This window comes from Cannabis sativa, chromosome 3, assembly GCF_029168945.1.
Source record: "Cannabis sativa cultivar Pink pepper isolate KNU-18-1 chromosome 3, ASM2916894v1, whole genome shotgun sequence".
NCBI lineage: Eukaryota > Viridiplantae > Streptophyta > Magnoliopsida > Rosales > Cannabaceae > Cannabis > Cannabis sativa.
In genome coordinates this window covers 73356670-73384614 of record NC_083603.1, presented here as the reverse complement: position 1 = coordinate 73384614, position 27945 = coordinate 73356670, and the positions used below count along the sequence as shown (strand labels likewise).

General features: G+C 32.1%; 1 protein-coding gene across 1 annotated transcript; it reads right to left on the bottom strand.

The window, feature by feature from the left end:
* Positions 1 to 326: 326 nt before the first annotated feature.
* Positions 327 to 27945, bottom strand: LOC133036283 (uncharacterized). Its single transcript, XM_061112824.1, has 4 exons — positions 27755 to 27945; positions 26609 to 27349; positions 576 to 771; positions 327 to 350 (listed from the first exon to the last, which is right to left on the bottom strand). Exons 1-4 carry the CDS (start codon positions 27943 to 27945, stop codon positions 327 to 329), a joined length of 1152 nt encoding a protein of 383 aa, XP_060968807.1.

The following is a 27945-nucleotide window of genomic DNA, read 5'->3' as shown; positions in this document are numbered from 1 at the left end:
TAGCACTCCCACTCAATTATACTATCATGTTCCCAAAATGTACGTATCACCTTGACCAAAAAGTAGGCTTAACTAACAAATCAAAGAACACGAATAACACTCTTGAGATCGAACCTAATCATGTCAGGATTAAGATCATTTGATATAGGATCAACTAGGTGATATTGAATTGAATAGATATTACGGTAAAATTATCATATCTAATCAAAGTTCAATATCGATCCCTTCAAATGTATACTCCATACATCCGATACTGGTAAACTTTGCCAATGCCCTGGAAAGGACAAAACACTTATCCAAGGTGTAAGTATACCTATCGCTGATGATCATGCCAGTCTAGATCCAGTGAACTGACAAATTAGGTAAACAAACTTTTGAACATATAATCATGATTATATTCCACTGTGTTGACAACACTATAATCATGAAAAAATACATATGTTCTGGACTTAATAGAATTTATAATCATGAAATAAATCATGTGAACAATGCAACATTAAAATGATTTTTGATCTTTATTAATTAGTAAATCTGATTATATTGAAATGGGTTTTATTTAGGGCACAAAACCCAACAGTTGCTTCATTGGTGGTGATCACCAGATAATGCCTGATCTTCACATTTAAACCGGCCAAGTACTTTTCTTTCTTGCTGAAGTCAGTTGGCACGATACCCACGACAAGCTTGGCCAGACGGTCAAACTTTGTAGTATACTCAGTAACTGACATCCCCTCGTTTTGCACCAACTCAGTGAACTCTTTTCGCTTAGCACTGCAGACGGCTTCATTATAATATTTAGAGTTAAACAACTCCTTGAATTCTTCCCAGGTCATAACTGTGACGTCCCGAGTGAGAGCTATCAACTCACACCACTCGAGAGCGTCAACTGGAACTGGAAAGTGGCACAGGTCACCCGATCATTATCAACCACTCCCATAAAGTTTAGAATACGCTCAATTACTGTGAGCCACTGCTCTGCCTTCATCACATCAGGACCTCCCAGAAACACTAGAGGTGCTTGCTTACGGAATCTTTCGTACAACGGTTCCATACGGTTGCCAACAACAGGTTGTTCTGCTGGCACCGCTTGTGTAACGCCCTAAATAATTAGGCACGCTACCCAATTACTTATGAAAGCCTAATCCCCTAGACGGGATTACTTAATCAAAATAGCGCAGAAATTTAAACTTTTATAATAAATAGAATGAAAATAAAACTTGTAATAATTTAAACTTTTAAACAGTTGGGATCCCAAAAATATTTACAAACTTTATTACAAGTCTTTTCTTTCTAGCCGACCTAAGCGGCAAAAAAGAATTCCAAAAGTTCAACACTGGTAGACCCTTAACCCGCTAGGTCTGATATGGCTGGAACATGTACATTCTTCGCCCAACTATCGAACTCATGGCTGATCAGCTAATGCCTTACCCTTTCCTGCACAGTAGAGCGGCCGTGAGCCAAGCCTAGCAAGACAGTATAAGTCATAACAAATATAATATGCTTATCATACTACTTAAACAAATATGCCATTCACATATGTCTGTATGACACAGACCTGCATATCACACTGACATGCCTATTTATGTCTACGTAGTGTAGACCTATGTGTTGCGCTCACACATCTGTTTAAATTTACATGGCGTAGACCCACGTGTTGCTCTCACACGTCTAAATACATTAAGGCCTTAGAATTGGTTCATCTCGGTTATAGTTACCGAGTCCAACCTGATTATGCCTTGAGCGCATAATCCCTAAATCTCATTTCAATTAACATGGCATGGCATTTATACACATATATCACTAGGGTAATAACCCTAGGCTATTAGACCGTTCTTATTAGGGCAATAGCCCTAATCCCGGTTACTAAACATTCATGCATATCATTCTCAATATACGCGCCACTACGCATACTCTACGTGCTAATCACTGTCTTACCTGTTTTCCAGCAAGAGATAGAGATTCTGAATCCCCCGGTGCTCCTCATCAGGTGCCGGTAATTCTAGTCACACAAATCTGGGATTTTTCACACTTAGGGTTAACCCTTGATTCCATACTCATAAAATTCAATCATGACATTTAAAATTCAGATAATCATACAGAGCTTGGAACGAGCTTTCCAACGATATAAAGAACTCCCAAATCGGAGTTCGGAATCAAAAGTTATGAATTTTAAAAATTCAACTCAAAACTGCCCAAAAACACGAGGCCGGGCCGAGGCCGGGCCGAGGCATGCCCAAGTCATGCCGCGGAACCTGGGATGAACCCCCAGGTTCCATCAACAAGGGCGGGCCGCGACATGCTCAGAGCATGCCGCAACACCTAGGTTGAAAACCCAAAAATCAGCCACCTTCAAACACGATTTTCAGCTCAAAACTCAATCCAATTCATTCCAAATCAAAACAAAACTTCCAATTTATAACATTCCATTGCTAGCAAACATTAGGGAGTTTAAAAGACATAAGAAAATGCATCAAAATCCACACTTTACCCTAAAAAATCTGATTGTAAAAACATCTCAAAATCATGCTTAAACTTATAACTTTCAAGCTCTCGAACTTGAGCTTAAACTCAACCTATCCAAATAATTCAACAACAATTAATCCCAAACAACTTTAATTTAAGGTAAAGAAGAACCCTAGTATTCCATCCATAGCTCAATTAAACACCACATCAAAGATTCAAGCATAAGTATACTCAAATTCATCAAAATTACCTACAACACCCTCATTCATGCATGAACAACAAGATCAACACATAATCATGCTCTTTCCATAGCTAATTTCAGCAATGAATCCAAAAATAAAAACTGTAAAAACTACCTCAATCTCCAATTCAATGCTTAGCACAATCAATTTCCAAAAAATCAAGCTCCAACCAAGCTTAATCCTCACACAAGTCAAGTTGAAAGCAAAAGAGTAAGAGAGGGAGAGAGGGATGGGTTGGGAGAGAAAGAGAGAGAGTCTAGAATTTTTATTTACTTTCCCTCAAAAATCAATTTTGTCAAAATAAATCATATAAGGTCAAAAGACCATTTTGCCCCTAGGGCTATAGAACATGCATAAGCACTCTCAAGGGAATTTTTGTCATCCCAACACATTTAATTTCAAACAAATTTTAGATTATTAAATATCAAATAAAATGCCAACATTTAATCCCACATTGCATTTCGGGCCCGAACCCCGTTCGGCCCGAAATACTACATTGTGACAATACCGCGCCAACCTGTCAGAATGCACCTGAAAAGACAACACAGGCATACTATATAATAATATAGTTCTATTAAGCACGTAATTAAATTAATTTCATCATTTTACTCTTCTCGGGTCATAATTACTAAAATGCCCCTGGCTCACCAACGGGGTCTTAACATGTTAAAATTCATATTAATTCACATATACTGAACTATATAATATTATAATTCCTCAATTATTTATAATTATCTAATTAGGGTTTTGCTAATCCATTTCTTAATTCCAGGGTGTTACAATTACCCCCTCCTTATAGAAATTTCGTCCCGAAATCCACCTGAACAACTCCAGATATTTTTGCTGCATATCCATCTCGAGTTCCTAGGTCGCCTCATCCACTTTAGTGTTCCTCCACAGTACTTTCACCAGTGCCACTGTCTTACTTCTCAAGACTTTCTCCCTTCTATCGAGTATCTACACTGGTTGTTCCTCGTATGACAAGTCTGGTTGGAGTTCCAATGCTTCATAACTCAGAACGTGGGACGAGTCTGAGACATACTTCCAAAGCATTGAAACATGGAACACATCATGTACAGCTGCCAGAGCTGGGGGCATAGCCAACCTGTACGCTACTTGCCCTATCCTCTCATGGATTTCAAAAGGTCCAATGAACCTCGGGCTAAGTTTTCCTTTCTTCCCAAAGCGTTTAATGCCTATCATCGGAGATATTCGGAGAAATACCATGTTCCCGACCTGAAAATCAATATCTCGACGTTTTGGATCAGCATAACTCTTCTGCCTACTCTGAGCCGCGAGCATTCGCGCTCTTATCTTGTCAACTGCCTCACTTGTTCTCTGAACAGCTTCGGGACCCAAGAACTTTCTTTCACCCACTTCATCCCAGTGAATGGACGATCTACATTTTCTTCCATATAAAAGTTCATAAGAATCCATCCCGATTGTTGCATGATAGTTGTTATTATAAGAGAACTCGATCAGGGGAAGGGACTTTACCTATGATCCCTCAAAGTCAAGCACACATGCCCGTAGCATGTCCTCTAAAATCTGAATGGTCCTCTCAGATTGCCCATCCGTCTAAGGATGAAAAGCTGTGCTGAACTTCAACTGAGTACCCATAGCTCGATGCAGACCCTCCCAGAATCTTGATGTAAACTTCGGATCTCTATCCGACACAATGGACTTTGGGACACCATGAAGACGAACAATTTCTCTGACATATAACTCAGCATACTGGTCAATGGAGAAATTCGTCCGAACAGGTAAAAAGTGAGCAGACTTTGTAAACCTGTCCACTATGACCCACACATAGTCAAATTGTCCTGTGGTTCTAGGCATACCTACCACGAAGTCCATAGCAATATCTTCCCATTTCCACTCTGGTATATTCAGTGGTTGCAGTAACCCTGCAGGTCGCTGGTGCTCAGCTTTCACTTGTTGACATGTAAGGCACTTTGCAACATATTCAACAATGTCATTCTTCATGACTGGCCACCAGAACATGGCTTTCAGGTCTTGATACATCTTTGTTGACCCTGGATGAACTGAATAAGGAGTCGTGTGAGACTCATTCATGGTCTCTTTCTTGATATTCTCATCCATGGGCACACAAACTCGATTCACAAATCTCAACATTCCCGTTTCATCCACTGAGAAATCAGTAGCCTTCCCAGCCAAAACCCTAGCTCGGGTTTTTATTAATTCTGAATCTTGCTTCTGTGCTTCTTTAATTCTCTCTAAGAGAGTGGATTGCAGAGAAATTTTAGCCAATTGCTCCACAACCAACTCAATCTTAGATCGAGTCATTTCATTTGCTAGCTGTTGGGAGATTTGCTTCATAGTACTCAACTGACTCTGGCCTTTTCTACTTAAGGCATCAGCTGTTGGGTTTTATGCCCTAAATAAAACTCATTTCAATATAATCAAATTTACTTATTAATATAGATCAGAAATAACATTTAATGTTGCATGGTTCACATGATTTACTTCATGATTATATGTACATAATGTATAGATTCATCTGAAACCCTTTTCACATACTTGATCCTGTTTATTGTGCCGTCAACACATTGGAAAGTAAACATGACTATGTGAATAAAGTTTCCTAGATTTATCAGACATAGGGTTTTACTGATATGATAATCTACAACAGAGTTTACTTGCATTTGGAGAAGTGCTATGTTCTTTCCAGAGCATTGGTTAAAGTAAAGCTCAGGTTGGATGCATGGAGTATGCATCGGAAGGGACCGATATTGAACTTTGACTTAGATTTAACTAAACTTACCGTAATATCTATTCAAGTCAATATCGCCTAGTTGATCCTAGATCAAATGTTCTTAATCCTGTTATGATTAGGCTCAATCTTGAAAGGCTATTCGTGTTCTTTGATTTGTTAGTTAAGCCTACTTTTAGGTCAGGGTGATACGTACATTTTGGGAACACGGTAGTGCAATTGAGTGGGAGCGCTATCATAAACATGGAATCTATAGCTTCTATCTGGCGAATAGTAAGCAAAGGATGATCTCCTTCGAGCTTGACGAAACGAACATAAATGGTGGAGTACTCATTTCACATAAGCTGAAATATCATTTATACAGGGTCAAGTGTTTTAAGGAATAAATACATTGTAGGGTGTAACGGTAATCTAATCCCTTTACAGTGTAGATCATTCATATAGAGGATCATTGATCAAATTAGGATTATAACAATGGATAACTAATGATGTGTCTATATGGTGGAACATATAGAGCATTCTATATACTGAGAGTGCAATTCTAAGTTCTATGCGTGGATTCAACGAAGAATTAATAAGTTAGTGAATTTTAGTGCTAAATTCTTGATCTACTTATTGGAAGCTCGGTTATATAGACCCATGGTCCCCCCACTAGTTGAGATAATATTGCTTGTAAGACTCCTATAATTGGTTTTGATTAATCAATTATAATTCTCAAATTAGACTATGTCTATTTGTGAATTTTTCACTAAGTAAGGGCGAAATTGTAAAGAAAGAGTTTTAGGGGCATATTTGTTAATTATGATACTTTGTATGGTTCAATTAATAAATATGATAAATGACAATATTATTTAATAATTATTTATAGTTATTAAATAGTTAGAATTGGCATTTAAATGGTTGAATTAGAAAATTGGCGTTTTTGAGAAAATCAGATGCAGAAAAGATAAAACTGCAAAATTGCAAAAAGTGAGGCCCAAATCCACTAGTATATGGCCTGCCACTTTTGTAGGAAATTTAAACTGATATTTTCATTATTTTAATGCCATATAATTCAAATCTAACCCTAGTGGAATGCTATAAATAGATAGTGAAGGCTTCAGAAAAACTGAGCCTCTCTCTCTCCCTATCTTTAGCTGCCACTTCTTCTCTCTCTTGTTCATTGAAATTTCGAAATTTCTTAGTGATTTGAGTAGGGCCCACACACATCAAGTGATACCTCAATCATAGTGAGGAAGATCGTGAAGAAAGATCATCAGCAAAGGAGTTTCAGCATCAGAGATTCAGAGAAAGAGATCCAGGTTCAGATATTGATAATGCTCTGCTACAGAAAGGAATCAAGGGCTAGATATTTGAACGGAAGGAGTCATTATATTCCGCTGCACCCAATGTAAGGTTTCTTAAACTTTACATGTGTTTAATTTATCGTTTTAGAAAGTTCATATTTAGGATGCTAATAAACATACTTGTGAGTAGATCTAAGATCCTGGTAAAATAATTTCCAACAACTGGCCTCAGAGCCATGGTAATTGATTTACTTGCAAGAAATTTGGACTTTAAAACGATTGTTTGTATGTTCTTTGGATGGTATCATGTTGTATTGAGTGTTATTTGATGATTGATTGATGTTTGTGAAATTTTCGTGAAAAATAATTGTGATTTCGTTTCTGGAATTATTTTTATTGGATAGTATGGAAAAAATTAAGCAAGTTAGCCTTTTACAAAACTCAATTTGGATTTTATTTGAATTAGTTATGATTTTTTGAAGATTTGAAAAAATCGCGGCTGTGCTGATATTTTCCTGCGATCGCAGAACTGTCCGTACAGTTTCGAATTTTTTCGTTTTTCTTCGATTTTTCATGCTTTTTCATGTAATTAACTTCCAATTTTTTGTATGGTTTTGTATATATACTATTACTATTCCTAATTCAATTCTAATTATCATTTTGAATTAATTTAATATTTTTTTTTAATTTAATTCAAGATATTAGTGTAATTTGAATTCGAATAGAATTAGTATTTATCTTCTTGCTTAAATATCTATCTTATTTTTAAATTTGATTATATCTTATTTTTTTTTAAATTTAAGGTCAGATTTTATAAGATATTTATAAAATCTTTTAAGATATTTTTAAAATATCTTATCTTTTAAGATATTTTAAGATATTTTTAATTATATCTTATCTTTTAAGATTTTTTTTAAAAATTAAATCTTTTTAGATATTTTGACCTTATTTAAATTTAAAATAAGATATTTATAATCATGTAATTTTAAATAGATATAAGATATTTTGCTAATTTTTTAAATTTGGTTATTTTATTTATTTAAATTACATTTAAAATTTGAAAAAGATATTTATTTATCTTTTCTAATTTTTTATTTAATTTTTTTTTATAAAATAACATTTAAAATTTAAAAGTAGTTAGCAAATTTTTGAAATGATATTTAGGTTGGTTGAAACCTAATTTTTCAAAATTGTAGGTTTAATTTTAAATTTAAATTTTTTTTAAAATTTTCGAAATTTTTTATTTTTTTTTAAATTTTCAAAAAATAAATATTTTATTTATTTAATTAATTATTTCGAAATTAAATATTTAATTTAAAATTAAACAAATCCTACATCCAACTATCCAACTAACCTTGTTGCAGGAGTATGTGTTTTAGCTTATGTGTAAGTTTTCAAAACCTATTATTACTTGATTGCAAATAGCCATGGTTACTTTTTGCCAGATCTAATGATCTGATGGCTCCCTTGGTCAAGATAATAATTTGTAACAGGTATATTTACAATCTTCTTTCATCTGTGTATGACCTAGCAACATGATAGGACCCATCCAAAGTGTGCCTGTGTGAGCCTATGTGTTTAATTTGATTATAGATGCATATAGGTTGTTGTTGCTAAATAAATTATCATAGTTATTGATAGAATTTATTTAGGCCCATTTAGTTTTTGGGCCTATTCAATTAATAACAGTTGTTCTTATTAAGGTTAAATTCCTCTCTTTTGGGCCTTGTGTGAGAGTTGGGAGCCATAGAAGTGGGTACGACATACTGAACCCAGCACCCCCTCACATAAACCACCCCAATTGTGAAGGCCCATTTGCCTGATTTGAATGACTGTACTAGGTTAATTAAACTAGTTTAACCTAATAAAATTGATTAGCAACATAATTAATTTCATTTATTTTGAAATTAATTTAAGAAAATTATAGTTTAAAGAATTCTTTATTCTAAGCTAAACTATATGTATTTTCTTGTATTTAATTAAATATAGAATTATAACCATCTAGATTCTTTCTGGAACTTAATTTAATTTTTTCATTAAATATTCCTATTTAAGTTGATATTTAGTTATCTACAACTAACCAACTTAAATCTGAATATCTTTTGAATTTTAAATTTCAAAATTAAGTTGAGGAATTTTAGGCATTGGTTATTAAGATTCTTTAGATATTTTTTAAGTTAATATCTTTTCGAATATTAACTTAAAATGGAATATTTTCAAATTAAGTGGTTACAACTTAATTTTTGATATTTAATTAAATTTAAATTTGAAAATATTTAAGTTCTAGATTTTTTCTAATACAACTTAAATTAGATATTTTTTTCAAATTTTGTGGAAAAGATACTTAGTTAAATAAGATATTTTCTAGATAGTTATTTCTAGACTACTTATTATTTCTAATATTAAATAGGAAAATATTATAAATTGTGAAATTAATTATTTATTAATTAATTTTGGTACAACTTATTTTAAGTATATTTTTTCCTAGTATTAAACTAGAGATTAATAATTAAGCCTTCTCTACACTTAATTATTTATTTCTTGAATTTAATACATTTAATTAATTTGAAAATTAAATATCTAAGTTGATTTTATCATCATACTTAAATATTTCTTTTTCATGACATTTAATTAAATAGAAAATTATTTTTAGTTGAAATTTAATTTTTCAACTAAATTTAAATAATTTTCAAAATATATTTTTTTCTTTATTTTATTAATCAATTTTCGAAATTGCATTTCTTAAATGCTAGAATTTCGAATTTTATCTTGAAAAATAGATTAAGTTGTAAATTAATTATTTTAATTAATTCTTGGATCAACTTAAATCAATGATTTTTTTCATTTATTGATTAATTTAAAATAAATTGAATTAAAATATATTATTAGAAATTGAATTAATTAGTCAAAGGAAAATCTAGATAGGTGATATTTTTGCTTGAAGTATTTTTCTAGTGTATTTAATTAAATAGAAAATTAATATTTAAGTTGATTTTCATCATCATACTTAAATATTTGAAATTTTTCTTATATATTTAATTAAATAGGAAAATTATATCTTTTGTTGTAAATTAATTTTATTAATTAATTTTGGGCCAACATTAAATTAGAATAATTTTTCCAGGATTTATTTTTTATTTTAACATGCATTTTTGAAAATTGTATCCTTGAATACTTTAATTTTTCGAAATGTAATATATATTTATAGAAAATTAAATTTGAGTTGTAAATTAATTTAAATTAATTTTGTAACAACTTAAATATTTTTTCTAAATATTTATTGGAAATTATTACTCAGATGGAAATAATTCATATTATTTTCATATCCATCTCAGTAAAATTTATAAATATTAAATTAAAATTTATATTTAGAATTTTTCATTCTAAATTGGAAATTTTAATTAAATAAATATATATTTAAAATAAATAGAATAAATAAAGAGAATCAAAGAAAATACAACTCTTTTTAAATAATGAGCTTTATTATTAAGACATTCGATCTACATTGTGGGTTTTACACCGCGTTTGTTTTAGTGAGTAATCCTCCCTAATGGAGGAACGTTCATTAGCAATTTCGCACCGTTTAACCTCGCATGATAAGTAGTTTGTAAGTGTTTTGTATGGTATGGATCACCCTAATGGTGGCGACCATACTTGACTTGCAAATTATGAAACAATGGTGGAAGCTCATAAGATAGAATTGCCTTGACTCTCGCCTAAACGGGACAACGCTGAATTCCAATCTTGATCGAATAAAAGGTTGCTAGAATGGTTATCATTTTAGATGAGCTGACAACTCTATTCAATGGATGATGCTTTGACTCTCGCCTAAACGGGACACTGTATCAGTTTGTTGAAAAACCTTGGAAATTATTTAGGATTGTAAGTTTTAGTATTTTCACTTGTCATTCCTACTTGCTATATGCTTATAATTTCTGAATTGTGTATGAATTTATATTGAACCATGTTATTTTCTGTTATTAAGTTGTAGTTAATTTCGAATCTTCATTGTTGGTCCAACATGTTTGTTTATCTAATGAGATAAATCCCTAGTGGATTTTCACCATAGACATACATAATAGTGTTAGATCTTGAAAGATAATTATTGTATATGCGACATCTAGCTGTTCATCAATTGATGACACCTTAGACTAGTATTTTTACAATATGAAACAAGAAGATTACATAAATAAGATTACTTTGTCATTCGCTAATCGAAGCATCGTTGGATTCTTATTTATAAACGAAATTATCCTAATTCTTCTTAGCTTATTCATTTCGAATTAGCTTCAAAACATATCATTGGATGAATGGTCTATATATCATTTCATGTCATTATATTTTCTCTTAAGAAATTCAATGACGCATATGATTATAATCCCGAAATTCTATTCCCAATTGATATAAATCCTTAATCTTAGAAATCTCCTACTTGTATGGGCAAATCTGACTTAGAGTTTAAATAGTAGTGGTGGTCCAAGAAAGAATTACTCATTATATTTGGTTGAATTTAAGTCTTTGACTTTAATTTTAGAATCCAAACAGAAATTTTCTTATATTTCTAATTTCAGATACAATACAGTTACACTTTCTCAAGTGTTTAATATCCATCTTTTATTAATGGATTCAAACTGTATGGAATATGAGTTAGGTATTCTGTGACCAGGATCCACTTGCACTATTCTAAGAATTCTTTTATAAACCTATGTCATCAAAAGACACTACCACATTTTTTTAATCTATGGCATTTGTATCTTGTTCATAGTGGAGTTGACAAGATCAATCTCTGCAAAGAGTTAATATGCCTATATCCACTGAAAGTAGTTCATCTCATTCGCAGATGGATGTACATTCAGGGGTGGATATGAGTTTTTCGTTGTATTCTTAAAACGATAACTCTAGATTATACCTTTTAGCAAAGAAATTTGAAATGTTTGAAAAATTTCATTAATTTCTAGCAATGGTTAAAACCATTAAGGTAAGTGGTTAAAGATCTTGCGAACTGATAGGGGTGGAGAAATAGTTAGTAGATATGCAGTTCAAAGATCATTAAATTGATTTTTGAATTATATCCAAATTTACCTCCCCAGAAATTTCGAGTTGCATGTTGATGATTAGTTACTAGTCGTTGCCTAATTCCTTCTATGGTAATACAATTTCAGAATGATGTAATGGTTGTATACTTAATGTAAATTATTACTAGATTCATGGATGACCTAATCAAAATCTTAAGAAAAGCTAGAACTGTTAACCATGGTTTCTTAGCTATTCTAAGTGATTAGGGGTGGACCATCCCATAGTCAATAGATAAGAAAGTGTTTGTTCAAACAAATACTACTTTTCTAAGAAAATGACTAAGTCTGAAAAACAAGTAGCAAATAAAGGAGATATTTAATTCTTGATTCCAAAAGTGTTCTATCATCTTATATAACGTATGATGATCCCACTGCCTCTGTTGTCCTGTCACAACCAAAGAGGTTAATACCATTTAGTTTTCTTAGACATAATTCACGGTGCCTTGTCGTAGTGGGAGAGTTTCTAGGAATTCACCTTCTTATGACTTGGGAGACACTAGTGATTAAAATCCATTGTGAGTTTAAACAAGTAATGGATTGTCAAGATAAGAAACTAAGAAGAAAGCCAATAGAACTATGGTTTAATCCATTCACATGGAATAACCTAAAGTTTTCTATTACAAGGACATAAAAGGAAATTTTTGTTTATAAGTCCATTCAATGGACTTAACAAAACTTCTTGTTCCTAGTATTATAGGTTTGAGTTTATCTAAACCTATGGCTTGTGGTATACCTGGTAATTACTTACTCTAATGCAAGCAACTTACTTTAGTAAGATGCTGAAGCATTTTCTTTCTAATGGCAATCTATAGAAGCTTCACAACTTCTTAGACATAGATTTTTTTTATCTAAGGAAAAGTCTCAACTATTCCAGAAAAGATAAAGCCATGAAAGAATTTCTTATATCAACAGTGAGAGGTCTTAGATATGCTTTTGTATGCCTTAGACCAGACACCTGCTGTTGAGTGGGAGTAATGAGTAGGTATCAGATTAATCCAGGAGAAGAACATTGAAAGACAATCAAGTAAATTTTAAGATTAAGAAGAGGAACTATATGTTAGTCTATAAGGGTGTGTTTAAAACTCTTAGACTACACCATATCAGATTTCGAAATTTGCCTTTGTGCTAGAAAATCTTTCTGATAAGATGGTGATTACTCTGGGGGTGGAATAGTGATTTTGGAGAAGTGTAAAAACCTATCTGAAGTCTCTAGGTCTACCAGAGAGGGACTGAATGTTAAAGCTGCAGGAAAGGTACTTATTCAGTCTAAGGAAAGTTCTATACATCTTTGGCACCATTCCAAATTGCCTTAAACTACTAGTGTTAATTTCCTGATTAACCAAAAGTAGTTGCCAAAGGTATAGAATCCAGTATCCCAAGAGAGTAGACATATAGAGAGGAATTTCACATTATCAATGATTTTGTGATTAAAGGAAGAGTAATGGTGGAGAAAAGGTTGTGTTTAATTCAACCTTTCAGATCCTATTACGAGGAGTTTACTACTACTACACTTGATTTGTATATCAAGGTGTTGAGATTATTTGAAACGCACTTTTTGTTTTATATTAGTGCAAGTGGGAGTTTGTTGGGTTTTATGCCCTAAATAAAACTCATTTCAATATAATCAAATTTACTTATTAATATAGATCAGAAATAACATTTAATGTTGCATGGTTCACATGATTTACTTCATGATTATATGTACATAATGTATAGATTCATCTGAAACCCTTTTCACATACTTGATCCTGTTTATTGTGCCGTCAACACATTTGAAAGTAAACATGACTATGTGAATAAAGTTTCCTAGATTTATCAGACATAGGGTTTTACTGATATGATAATCTACAACAGAGTTTACTTGCATTTGGAGAAGTGCTATGTTCTTTCCAGAGCATTGGTTAAAGTAAAGCTCAGGTTGGATGCATGGAGTATGCATCGGAAGGGACCGATATTGAACTTTGACTTAGATTTAACTAAACTTACCGTAATATCTATTCAAGTCAATATCGCCTAGTTGATCCTAGATCAAATGTTCTTAATCCTGTTATGATTAGGCTCAATCTTGAAAGGATATTCGTGTTCTTTGATTTGTTAGTTAAGCCTACTTTTAGGTCAGAGTGATACGTACATTTTGGGAACACGGTAGTGCAATTGAGTGGGAGCGCTATCATAAACATGGAATCTATAGCTTCTATCTGGCGAATAGTAAGCAAAGGATGATCTCCTTCGAGCTTGACGAAACGAACATAAATGGTGGAGTACTCATTTCACATAAGCTGAAATATCATTTATACAGGGTCAAGTGTTTTAAGGAATAAATACATTGTAGGGTGTAACGGTAATCTAATCCCTTTACAGTGTAGATCATTCATATAGAGGATCATTGATCAAATTAGGATTATAACAATGGATAACTAATGATGTGTCTATATGGTGGAACATATAGAGCATTCTATATACTGAGAGTGCAATTCTAAGTTCTATGCGTGGATTCAACGAAGAATTAATAAGTTAGTGAATTTTAGTGCTAAATTCTTGATCTACTTATTGGAAGCTCGGTTATATAGACCCATGGTCCCCCCACTAGTTGAGATAATATTGCTTGTAAGACTCCTATAATTGGTTTTGATTAATCAATTATAATTCTCAAATTAGACTATGTCTATTTGTGAATTTTTCACTAAGTAAGGGCGAAATTGTAAAGAAAGAGTTTTAGGGGTATATTTGTTAATTATGATACTTTGTATGGTTCAATTAATAAATATGATAAATGACAATATTATTTAATAATTATTTATAGTTATTAAATAGTTAGAATTGGCATTTAAATGGTTGAATTAGAAAATTGGCGTTTTTGAGAAAATCAGATGCAGAAAAGATAAAACTGTAAAATTGCAAAAAGTGAGGCCCAAATCCACTAGTATATGGCCTGCCACTTTTGTAGGAAATTTAAACTGATATTTTCATTATTTTAATGCCATATAATTCAAATCTAACCCTAGTGGAATGCTATAAATAGATAGTGAAGGCTTCAGAAAAACTGAGCCTCTCTCTCTCCCTATCTTTAGCTGCCACTTCTTCACTCTCTTGTTCATTGAAATTTCGAAATTTCTTAGTGATTTGAGTAGGGCCCACACACATCAAGTGATACCTCAATCATAGTGAGGAAGATCGTGAAGAAAGATCATCAGCAAAGGAGTTTCAGCATCAGAGATTCAGAGAAAGAGATCCAGGTTCAGATATTGATAATGCTCTGCTACAGAAAGGAATCAAGGGCTAGATATCTGAACGGAAGGAGTCATTATATTCCACTGCACCCAATGTAAGGTTTCTTAAACTTTATATGTGTTTAATTTATCGTTTTAGAAAGTTCATATTTAGGATGTTAATAAACATACTTGTGAGTAGATCTAAGATCCTGGTAAAATAATTTCCAACATCAGCAACCACAATGGCCTTACCAGGGTGATAAAGGATCTCACAATCATAATCCTTCACCAACTCTAGCCAACGCATCTATCTCATATTCAAGTCCTTCTGGGTAAAGAAGTATTTTAGACTCTTGTGATCAGTGTATATCTCACATTTCTCGCCATATAGGTAGTGTCGCCAAATCTTTAGCGCAAATACCACTGCTGCGAGTTCTAAATCGTGGGTAGGGTACCTCTGCTTGTACTCCTTTAACTGCCGAGAAGCATAAGCTATTACCTTTCCAGCCTGCATAAGCACACAGCCGAGACCCTGTCTCAAGACATCACAATAAACTACAAACTTTTCCTTATCTGAAGGAAGAGTTAGTACTGGAGCGGTAATCAAGTGTTGCTTTAACTCCAGGAAACTTTTCTCCCACTGATCAATCCAAACAAACTTCTGGTTCTTTCGAGTCAGCTCCGTTAAGGGTACGGCAATCTTTGAAAAACCCTCAACGAACCGACGGTAGTACCCAGCTAAACCCAAAAAACTTCTGACCTCTGTAGCTGATTTTGGTGCTCGCCAATCCCGAACAGCTTCAATATTGTCTGGATCCACCATGATCCCATCTTTATCCACTATGTGTCCCAAAAATGAGACACGAGATAACAAAAATTCACACTTCTTGAATTTAGCATAGAGCTTGTGATCCCGTAACCGTTGTAAAACTGCTCTGAGATGCAACTCATGCTCTTCTTCTGACTCAGAATACACCATAATGTCATCTATAAACACAATGATGCACCTATCCAGAAAATCCTTGAACACCCGATTTATTAAATCCATAAATGCCGCCGGGGCATTAGTGAGTCCAAAAGACATCACAAGAAATTCATAGTGTCCATACCGAGTACGAAATGCAGTTTTCAAGATATCTTCCTCTCGAATTCTCAGCTTATGATAGCCTGAGCGAAGATCGATCTTGGAAAAGAATGTCTTCCCCTTCAGTTGATCAAATAGATCATCTATTCGAGGTAAAGGATCTTGTTCTTGATGGTAAGCTTGTTCAACTCCCGGTAATCAATATACATTCGCAGGGTTCCGTCTTTCTGTTAGGTTTTATGCCCTAAATAAAACACATTTCAATATAATCAGATTTACTTATTAATATAGATCAGAAATAACATTTAATGTTGCATGGTTCACATGATTTATTTCATGATTATATGTACATAATCTATAAATTCATCTAAAACCCTTTTCACATACTTGATCCTGTTTATTGTGCCGTCAACACATTGGAAAGTAAACATGACTATGTGAATAAAGTTTCCTAGATTTATCAGACATAGGGTTTTAATGATATGATAATCTACAACAGAGTTTACTTGCATTTGGAGAAGTGCTATGTTCTTTCCAGAGCATTGGTTAAATTAAAGCTCAGGTTGGATGCATGGAGTATGCATCGGAAGGGACCGATATTGAACTTTGACTTAGATTTATTAAACTTACCGTAATATCTATTCATGTCAATATCGCCTAGTTGATCCTAGATCAAATGTTCTTAATCCTGTTATGATTAGGCTCAATCTTGAAAGGCTATTTGTGTTCTTTGATTTGTTAGTTAAGCCTACTTTTAGGTCAGGGTGATACGTACATTTTGGGAACACGGTAGTGCAATTGAGTGGGAGCGCTAGCATAACATGGAATCTATAGCTTCTATCTGGCGAATAGTAAGCAAAGGATGATCTCCTTCGAGCTTGACCAAACGAACATAAATGGTGGAGTACTCATTTCACATAAGCTGAAATATCATTTATACGGGGTCAAGTGTTTTAAGGAATAAATACATTGTAGGGTGTAACGGTAATCTAATCCCTTTACAGTGTAGATCATTCATATAGAGGATCATTGATCACATTAGGATTATAACAATGGATAACTAATGATGCCTCTATATGGTGTAACATATAGAGCATTCTATATACTGAGAGTGCAATTCTAAGTTCTATGCGTGGATTCAACGAAGAATTAATAAGTTAGTGAATTTTAGTGCTAAATTCTTGATCTACTTATTGGAAGCTTGGTTATATAGACCCATGGTCCCCACACTAGTTGAGATAATATTGCTTGTAAGACTCATATAATTGGTTTTGATTAATCAATTATAATTCTCAAATTAGATTATGTCTATTTGTGCAATTTTCACTAAGTAAGGGCGAAATTGTAAAGAAAGAGCTTTAGGGCCATATTTGTTAATTATGATACTTTGTATGGTTCAATTAATAAATATGATATATGACAATATTATTTAATAATTATTTATAGGTATTAAATAGTTAGAATTGGCATTTAAATGGTTGAATTAGAAAAAATTGACGTTTTTGAGAAAATCATATGCAGAAAAGATAAAACTGCAAAGTTGCAAAAAGTGAGGCCCAAATCCACTAGTATAGGGCCGCCCACTTTTGTAGGAAATTTAAACTAATATTTTCATTATTTTAATTCCAAATAATTCAAACCTAACCCTAGTGGAATGCTATAAATAGATAGTGAAGGCTTCAGGAAAATTACACAAAATTTTTCTACTTTTTCATTCAGAAAAAAAACTGAGCCTTCTCTCTCGCTATCTTTGGCCGAACCCACTTTCTCTTTCTTCTTCCTTCAATTTAGAAAATCTTAGTGTGAGAGTAGTGCCCACACACAGCAAGTGATACCTCAATCATAGTGAGGAAGATCGTGAAGGAAGACTTTCAGCAAGAAGGAGGTTTCAGCATCAAAGATTCAGAGAAAGAGATCCAGGTTCAGATATTGATAAGGCTCTGCTACAGAAAGGAATCAAGGGCTAGATATCTGAACGGAAGGAGTCATTATATTCCGCTGCACCCAATGTAAGGTTTCCTAAACTTTATATGTGTTTATTTCATCGTTTTAGAAAGTTCATATTTAGGGTGTTAATAAACATACTTGTGAGTAGATCTAAGATCCTGGTAAAATAAATTCCAACAACTGGCCTCAGAGCCATGGTAATTGATTTACTTGCAAGAAATTTGGACTTTAAAACGATTGTTTGTTTGTTTTTGGATGGTATCATATTGTATTGAGTGTTATTTGATGATTGATTGGTGTTTGTGAATTTTTGTTAAAAATATCTGAATATCTGTTTTTGGAATTATTTTTATTTGATAGTATGGAAAAAATTAAGCAAGTTACTTTTTTACAGAACTCAATTTGGATTTAATTTGAATTAGTTATGATTTTTTGAAGATTCGAAAAAATCGAAGTTGTGCTGAAATTTCCCTGCGATCGCGAAAACTGTCCGTACAGCTCACAATTTTTTGGGTTTTCTTCGTTTTTTCATGCTTTTTCATGGAATTAACTTCCGATTTTTTGTGTAGTTCTGTATTTATACTATTACTATTCCTAATTCAATTCTAATTATCATAATGAATTAATTTAATATTTTTTAAATTTAATTCAAGATATTAGTGTAATTTGAATTTAAAAATAGTTAGTATCTATCTTTTTTTGCTTAATAATCTATCTTATTTTTAAATTTGATTATATCTTATTTTTAAATTTAGGGTCAGATTTTAAATATTTTAAATTAAATCTTTTTTTTAAATAATTTGACCTTATTTAAATTTAAAATAAGATAACTATAATCATGTAATTTTAAATAGATGTAAGATATTTTGCTAACTTTTCAATTTTGTTATTTTTTTTTATTTAAATTACATTTAAAATCTGAAAAAGATATTCATTTATCTTTTTTAATTTTTTATTTAATTTTTATTTATAAAATAACATTTAATTTTTAAAAGTAGTTAGCAAATTTTGAAATGATATTTAGGTTGGTTGAAACCTAATTTTTCAAAATTGTAGGTTTAATTTTAAATTTAATTTTTTTTAATTTTCGAAATTTCTTTTATTTTATTTTAAATTTTCGAATTTTTTTTAATGAATTATTTTTCAAAATTATTTATTTTAAATTAAATAAATCCTACATCCAACTATCCAGCTAACCTTGTTGCAGGAGTATGTGTTTTAGCTTGTTTGTAAGTTTTTAAAACCTATTATTGCTTGATTGCAAATAGCCATGGTTACTTTTTGCCAGATCTAATGATCTGATGGCTCCCTTGGTCAAGTAAATAATTTGTAACATGATCACAGGTATATTTACAATCTTCTTTCATCTGTGTATGACCTAGCAACATGATAGGACCCATCCAAAGTGTGCCTGTGTGAGCTTATGTGTTTAATTTCATTATAGATGCATATAGGTTGTTGTTGCTAAATAAAATATCATAGTTCTTGATAGATTTTATTTAGGCCCATTTAGTTTTTGGGCCTATTCAATTAATAACAGTTGTTCATTTTAAGGTTAAATTCCTCTCTTTTGGGCCTTGTGTGAGAGTTGGGAGCCATAGTAGTGGGTACGACATACTGAACCCAGCACCCCCTCACATAAACCACCCCAATTGTGCAGGTCCATTTGCCTGATTTGAATGGCTGTACTAGGTTAATTAAACTAGTTTAACCTAATAAAATTGATTAGCAACATAATTAATTTCATTTATTTTCAAATTAATTTATGAAAATTTTAGTTTAAAGAATTCTTTATTCTAAGCTAAACTATATGTATTTTCTTGTATTTAATTAAATATAGAATTATAACCATCTAGATTCTTTCTGGAGCTTAATTTAAATTTTTCATTAAATATTCCTATTTAAGTTGATATTTAGTTATCTACAACTAACCAACTTAAATCTGAATATCTTTTGAATTTCAAATTTCAAAATTAAGTTGAGGAATTTTAGGCATTGGTTATTAAGATTCTTTAGATATTTTTTAAGTTAATATCTTTTCGAATATTAACTTAAAATGGAATATTTTAGATATTTTTTTTTTGAGTTAATATCTTTTCGAATATTAACTTAAAATGGAATATTTTCAAATTAAGTGGTTATAACTTAATTTTTGATATTTAATTAAATTTAAATTTGAAAAATATTTAAGTTCTAGATTTTTTCTAATACAACTTAAATTAGATATTATTTTTTCAAATTTTGTGGAAAAGATACTTAGTTAAATAAGATATTTTCTAGATAGTTATTTCTAGACTACTTATTATTTCTAATATTAAATAGGAAAATATTATACATTGTGAAATTAATTATTTTAAATAATTAATTTATTTTTTTCCTAGTATTAAACTAGAGATTAATGATTAAGCCTTCTCTACACTTAATTATTTATTTCTTGAATTTAATACATTTAATTAATTTAAAAATTAAATATCTAAGTTGATTTTCATCATGATACTTAAATATTTCTTTTTCATGACACTAAATTAAATAGAAAATTATTCTTAGTTGAAATTTATTTTTTTTCAACTAAATTTAAAATAATTTTCAAAATACATTTTTTCTTTATTTTATTAATCAAATTTCGAAATTGCATTTCTTAAATGCTGGAATTTCGAATTTTATTTGAAAAATAGATTAAAGTTGTAAATTATTTATTTTAATTTTGGACCAACTTAAATCAATGATTTTTTCATTAATTGATTACTTTTTAAATAAATGAATTAAAATATATTAGTAGAAATTGAATTAATTAGTCAAAGGAAAATCTAGATAGGTAAAATTTTTGCTTGAAGTATTTTTCTAGTGTATTTAATTAAATAGAAAATTAATATTTAAGTTGATTTTTATCATCATACTTAAATATTTGAAATTTTTCTTATATATATTTAATTAAATAGGAAAATTATATTTTTTTGTTGTAAATTAATTTTATTAATTAATTTTGGGCCAACATTACATTAGAATAATTTTTCCAGGATTTACTTTTTATTTTAACATGCATTTTTCGAAAATTGTATTCTTAAATACTTTAATTTTTCGAAATGCAATATATATTTATAGAAAATAAAATTTGAGTTGTAAATAAATTTAAATTAATTTTGTAACAACTTAAATTGAACATTTTTCTAAATATTTATTGGAAATTATTACTAAGATGGAAATAATTCATGTTATTTTCATATCCATCTAAGTAAAATTTATAAATATTCAATTAAAATTTATATTTAGAATTTTTCATTCTAAATTGGAAATTTTAATTAAATAAATATATATTTAAAATAAATAGAATAAATAAAGAGAATCAAAGAAAATACAACTCTTTTTAAATAATGAGCTTTTAATTCAAAGACATTCGATCTCCATTGTGGGTTTTACACCGCGTTTGTTTTAGTGAGTAATCCTCCCTAATGGAGGAACGTTCATTAGCAATTTTGCATCGTTTAATCTCGAATGATAAGTAGTTTGTAAGTGTTTTGTATGGTATAGATCACCCCAATGGTGGCGACCATACTTGACCTGCAAATTATGAAACAATGGTGGAAGCTCATAAGATAGAATTGCCTTGACTCTCACCTAAACGGGACAACGCTGAATTCCAATCTTGATCGAATAAAAGGTTGCTAGAATGGTTATCATTTTAGATGAGCTGACAACTCTATTCAATGGATGATGCTTTGACTCTCGCCTAAACGGGACACTGTATCAGTTTGTTGAAAAACCTTGGAAATTATTTAGGATTGTAAGTTTTAGTATTTTCACTTGTCATTCCTACTTGCTATATGTTTATAATTTCTGAATTGTGTATGAATTTATATTGAACCATGTTATTTTCTGTTATTAAGTTGTAGTTTAATTTCGAATCTTCATTGTTGGTCTAACTTGGCTTGTTTATCTAATGAGATAAATCCCTAGTGGATTTTCACCATTAGACATACATAATAGTGTTAGATCTCGAAAGATAAATATTGTATATGCGACATCTAGCTGTTCATCAATTGATGACACCTTAGACTAGTATTTTTACGATATGAAACAAGAAGATTGTATAAATAAGATTACTTTGACTTTCGCTAATCGAAGCATCGTTGGATTCTTATTTTAAACGAAATTAAACTAATTCCTCTTAGCTTATTCATTTCGAATTAGCTCAATAACATATCATTGGATGAATGGTCTATAAATCATTTCATGTCATTCTATATTTTCTCTTAAGAAATTTAAATGACGCATATGATTATAATCCCGAAATTCTATTCCCAATTGATATAAATCCTCAATCTTAGAAATCTCCTACTTGTATGGGCAAATCTGACTTAGAGTTTGTATTAGTAGTGGTGGTCCAAGATAGAATTACTCATTATATTTGGTATAAATTTAAGTCTTTGACTTTAATTTTAGATTCCAAATAGAAATTTTCTTATATTTCTAATTCCAGAATACAATACAGTTACACTTTCTCAAGTGTTTAATATCCATCTTCTATTAATGGATTAAAACTGTATGGAATATGAGTTAGGTATTCTGTGACCAGGATCCACTTGCAGTATTCTAAGAACTCTTTGATGTAACTAAACCTATGTCATCAAAAGACACTACCACTTTTTTTTTATCTATGGCATTTGTATCTTGTTCATAGTGGATTTGACAAGATCAATCTCTACAAAGAGTTAATATGCCTATATCCACTGAAAGTAGTTCATCTCATTCGCAGATGGATGTACATTCAGGGGTGGATATGAGTTTTTGGTTGTATTCTTAAAACGATAACTCTAGATTATACCTTTTAGCAAAGAAATTTTAAATGTTTAAAAAATTTCATTAATTTCTAACAATGGTTAATGCCATTAAGGTAAGTGGTTAAAGATCTTGCAAACTGATAGGGGTGGAGAAATAGTTAGTAGATATGCAGTTCAAAGATCATTAAATTGATTTTTGAATTATATCCAAACTTACCTCCCCAGAAATTTCAAGTTGCATGTTGATGATTAGTTACTAGTCGTTGCCTAATTCCTTCTATGGTAATACAATTTCAGAATGATGTAATGGTTGTATACTTAATGTAAATCATTACTAGATTCATGGATGACCTAATCAAAATCTTAAGAAAAGCTAGAACTGTTAACCATGGTTTGTTAGTTGTTCTAAGTGATTAGGGGTGGACCATCCCATTGTCAATAGATGAGAAAGTGTTTGTTCAAACAAATACTACTTTTCTAAGATAATGACAAGTCTGAAAATAAAGTAGCAAATAAAGGAGATATTTTTCTTGATTCCAAAAATGTTCTATCATCTTATTTATGATGATCCCACTGCCTCTGTTGTCTTGTCACAACTGAAGAGATTAATACCATTTAGTTTTCTTAGACATAATTCACGGTACCTTGTCGTAGTGGGAGAGTTTCTAGGAACTCACCTTCTTATGACTTGGGAGACACTAGTGATTAAAATCCATTGTGAGTTTAAACAAGTAATGGATTGTCAAGATAATAAACTAAGAAGAAAAGCCAATAGAACTATGGTTTAATCCATTCACATGGAATAACCTAAAGTTTTCTATTACAAGGACATAAAAGGAAATTTTCGTTTATAAGTCTATTCAATGGAATTAACAAAACTTCTTGTTCCTAATATTATAGGTTTGAGTTTATCTAAACCTATTGCTTATGGTATACCTGGTAATTACTTACTCTAATGCAAGCAACTTACTTTAGTAAGATGCTGAAGCATTTGCTTTCTAATGGCAATCTATAAAAGCTTTACAACTTCTTAGGTATAGATTTTATTTATCTAAGGAAAAGTCTTAACTATTCTAGAAAAGATAAAGCAATGAAAGAATTTCTTATATCAAATGTGAGAGGTCTTAGATATGCTTTTGTATGCCTTAGACCAGACACCTGCTGTTGAGTGGGAGTAATGAGTAGGTATCAGATTAATCCAGGAAAAGAACATTGGAAGACAATCAAGTAAATCCTAAGATTAAGAAGAGGAACTATATGTTAGTCTATAAGGGTGTGTTTAAAACTCTTAGACTACACCATATCAGATTTCGAAATTTGCCTTTGTGCTAGTAAATCTTTCTAATAAGATGGTGATTACTCTGGGGGTGGAATAGTGATTTTGGAGAAGTGTAAAAACCTATCTGAAGTCTCTAGCTCTACCAGATAGGGACTGAATGTTAAAGTTGCAGGAAAGGTACTTATTCAGTCTAAGGAAAGTTCTATACATTTTTGGCACCATTCCAAATTGCCTAAACTACTAGTGTTATTTCCTGATTAACCAAAAGTAGTTGCCAAAGATATAGAATCCAGTATCCCAAGAGAGTAGACATATAGAGAGGAATTTCACATTATCAATGATTTTGTGATCAAAGGAAGAGTAATGGTGGAGAAAATGTTGTGTTTAATTCAACCTTTCAGATCCTATTACGAGGAGTTTACTACTACTACACTTGATTTGTATATCAAGGTGTTGAGATTATTTGAAACGCACTTTTTTGTTTTATAGTAGTGCAAGTGGGAGTTTGTTAGGTTTTATGCCCTAAATAAAACTCATTTCAATATAATCAGATTTACTTATTAATATAGATCAGAAATAACATTTAATGTTGCATGGTTCACATGATTTATTTCATGATTATATGTACATAATGTATAAATTCATCTGAAACCCTTTTCACATACTTGATCCTGTTTATTATGTCGTCAACACATTGGAAAGTAAACATGACTATGTGAATAAAGTTTCCAAGATTTATCAGACACAGGGTTTTACTTATATAATAATCTACAACAGAGTTTACTTGCATTTGGAGAAGTGCTATGTTCTTTCCAGAGCATTGGTTAAAGTAAAGCTCAGGTTGGATGCATGGAGTATGCATCGGAAGGGACCGATATTGAACTTTGACTTAGATTTATTAAACTTACCGTAATATCTATTCATGTCAATATCGCCTAGTTGATCCTAGATCAAATGTTCTTAATCCTGTTATGATTAGGCTCAATCTTGAAAGGCTATTTGTGTTCTTTGATTTGTTAGTTAAGCCTACTTTTAGGTCAGGGTGATACGTACATTTTGGGAACACGGTAGTGCAATTGAGTGGGAGCGCTAGCATAACATGGAATCTATAGCTTCTATCTGGCGAATAGTAAGCAAAGGATGATCTCCTTCGAGCTTGACCAAACGAACATAAATGGTGGAGTACTCATTTCACATAAGCTGAAATATCATTTATACGGGGTCAAGTGTTTTAAGGAATAAATACATTGTAGGGTGTAACGGTAATCTAATCCCTTTACAGTGTAGATCATTCATATAGAGGATCATTGATCACATTAGGATTATAACAATTGATAACTAATGATGCCTCTATATGATGGAACATATAGAGCATTCTATATACTGAGAGTGCAATTCTAAGTTCTATGCGTGGATTCAACGAAGAATTAATAAGTTAGTGAATTTTAGTGCTAAATTCTTGATCCACTTATTGGAAGCTCGGTTATATAGACCCATGGTCCCCGCACTAGTTGAGATAATATTGCTTGTAAGACTCATATAATTGGTTTTGATTAATCAATTATAATTCTCAAATTAGATTAAGTCTATTTGTGAAATTTTCACTAAGTAAGGGCGAAATTGTAAAGAAAGAGCTTTAGGGGCATATTTGTTAATTATGATACTTTGTATGGTTCAATTAATAAATATGATAAATGACAATATTATTTAATAATTATTTATAGTTATTAAATAGTTAGAATTGGCATTTAAATGGTTGAATTAGAAAAAATTGGCGTTTTTGAGAAAATCATATGCAGAAAAGATAAAACTGCAAAATTGTAAAAAGTGAGGCCCAAATCCATTAGTATAGGGCCGCCCACTTTTGTAGGAAATTTAAACTAATATTTTCATTATTTTAATGCCAAATAATTTAAACCTAACCCTAGTGGAATGCTATAAATAGATAGTGAAGGCTTTAGGAAAATTACACAAAAATTTTCTACTTTTTCATTCAGAAAAAAAACTGAGCCTTCTCTCTCCCTATCTTTGGCCGAACCCACTTTCTCTTTCTTCTTCCTTCAATTTAGAAAATCTTAGTGTGAGAGTAGTGCCCACACACAGCAAGTGATACCTCAATCATAGTGAGGAAGATCGTGAAGAAAGACTTTCAGCAAGAAGGAGGTTTCAGCATCAAAGATTCAGAGAAAGAGATCCAGGTTCAGATATTGATAGTGCTCTGCTACAGAAAGGAATCAAGGGCTAGATATCTGAACGGAAGGAGTCATTATATTCCGCTGCACCCAATGTAAGGTTTCCTAAACTTTATATGTGTTTATTTCATCGTTTTAGAAAGTTCATATTTAGGGTGTTAATAAACATACTTGTGAGTAGATCTAAGATCCTGGTAAAATGAATTCCAACACTTTCTTCTTCACAAACAATACTAGAGCACCCCAAGGTGAGTAGCTCGGCCTGATGAATCCCAGATTCAGTAACTCTTGCAATTGTATCTTGAATTCCTTCAACTCAGCTGGAGCCATTCGGTACGGTGCCTTAGATACTGGATCCACTCTTGTAACCAATTCAATAACGAACTCAATTTCCCGGGTAGGTGGTAATCCCAGCAAGTCTTTTGGAAAGACATCAAGGAACTCGCATACCAATCTCGTATTCTCAGGTCCTGATGTCACAGGTTGGCTGGTGTCCACTATAGTGACTACGAACCCCAGACAACCTCTACCCATCAGGTCCTTAGCTTTCAACAATGTTATTCTCAGTATGCGTGCCCCCTGAATCTTACCCACGAACACTGCTGGGTTAGCACTATCGGGCTCAAACATCACCATCTTCCGCTTGCAGTCAATTATCGCTCCATATTTAGATAGAAAATCCATTCCGAGGATTATGTCAAAATCAGATAGTTGTAACTCAATTAAATTGGCGGTCAACTCACAACCGTCAATCCAAAAAGACAATGATCGAATCCACCTAGTGGATACTATCAGGTCTCCCAAAGGTAACAGGGTTCCAAACCCCGAAGCATAAATATCACATGGCCTATGAAAACTTTCTATAACTCTACTCGATACATAAGAATGAGTAGCTCCCGAATCAAATAACACAGTATATGAACAACCATTAGTAGACAACTGACCTGTCACAACTGACGGACTAGCATCACCGTCAGCTTGAGTCATAGTGAAAAGTCGCCCCGGGTTCTGAGCAGTATTCTTCTTAGGCTCCTCTTTCTTAGCCTGGGGAAAATTTCTAATAAAGTGGCCCACCACGCAACACTGGAAACATGCCTTGGCTCGACATTCACCAAGATGGTGTTTCTTGCATTTAGGACATTCAAGATACGATCGGAATGAGGACCTGCGACCCTGACAGCCACCTCTATTTCCCCAAAACTTTCTATTTCCCCCTGATGCTCCAGAAGCCTCAGCCTTCCGTTTGTGCTCAGGGTTGCCACTATCGGTCCCCTTACTGATACTACCACTGGCAGGAGGATTTGATGCCATGACGGCATCCTTTACAACCTGCTCTTTCATTACTTGCTGCTCGGCCTCCTCTGCTGTTAAGGCCAAGTCCACCACTCTCTTATACAGAGTGTCATGTGATGTGGTAATTTTCAAGTGTCAACTGATTGTAGCGTTCAGTCCTCGAACATACTTCTGTTTTCTGGTGAAATCTGTAGGAACCAGATCACCAGCAAATTTTGACAACCGATCGAACTCCAGGGTATACTCGGCCACAGACATCTTTCCCTGAGTCAACTTCATAAAATCTTCCTGATGTGAAGTCCTCACAGCAACATTATAGAACTTTTCTTCAAAAAGTTTCTTGAACTCTTCCCATGTCAT

Excerpts from the sequence above, each read along its gene's own strand:
- LOC133036283 (XM_061112824.1), bottom strand. The coding sequence starts at position 27,945 with ATGACATGGGAAGAGTTCAAGAAACTTTTTGAAGAAAAGTTCTATAAT. Across the intron at positions 27,350-27,754 it reads GATTTCACCAGAAAACAGAA|AAATTTTCCCCAGGCTAAGA; the intron begins GTATGTTCGAGG and ends CCACTTTATTAG. Across the intron at positions 772-26,608 it reads TACCGAATGGCTCCAGCTGA|TGCTAAGCGAAAAGAGTTCA; the intron begins GTTGAAGGAATT and ends AGCCGTCTGCAG.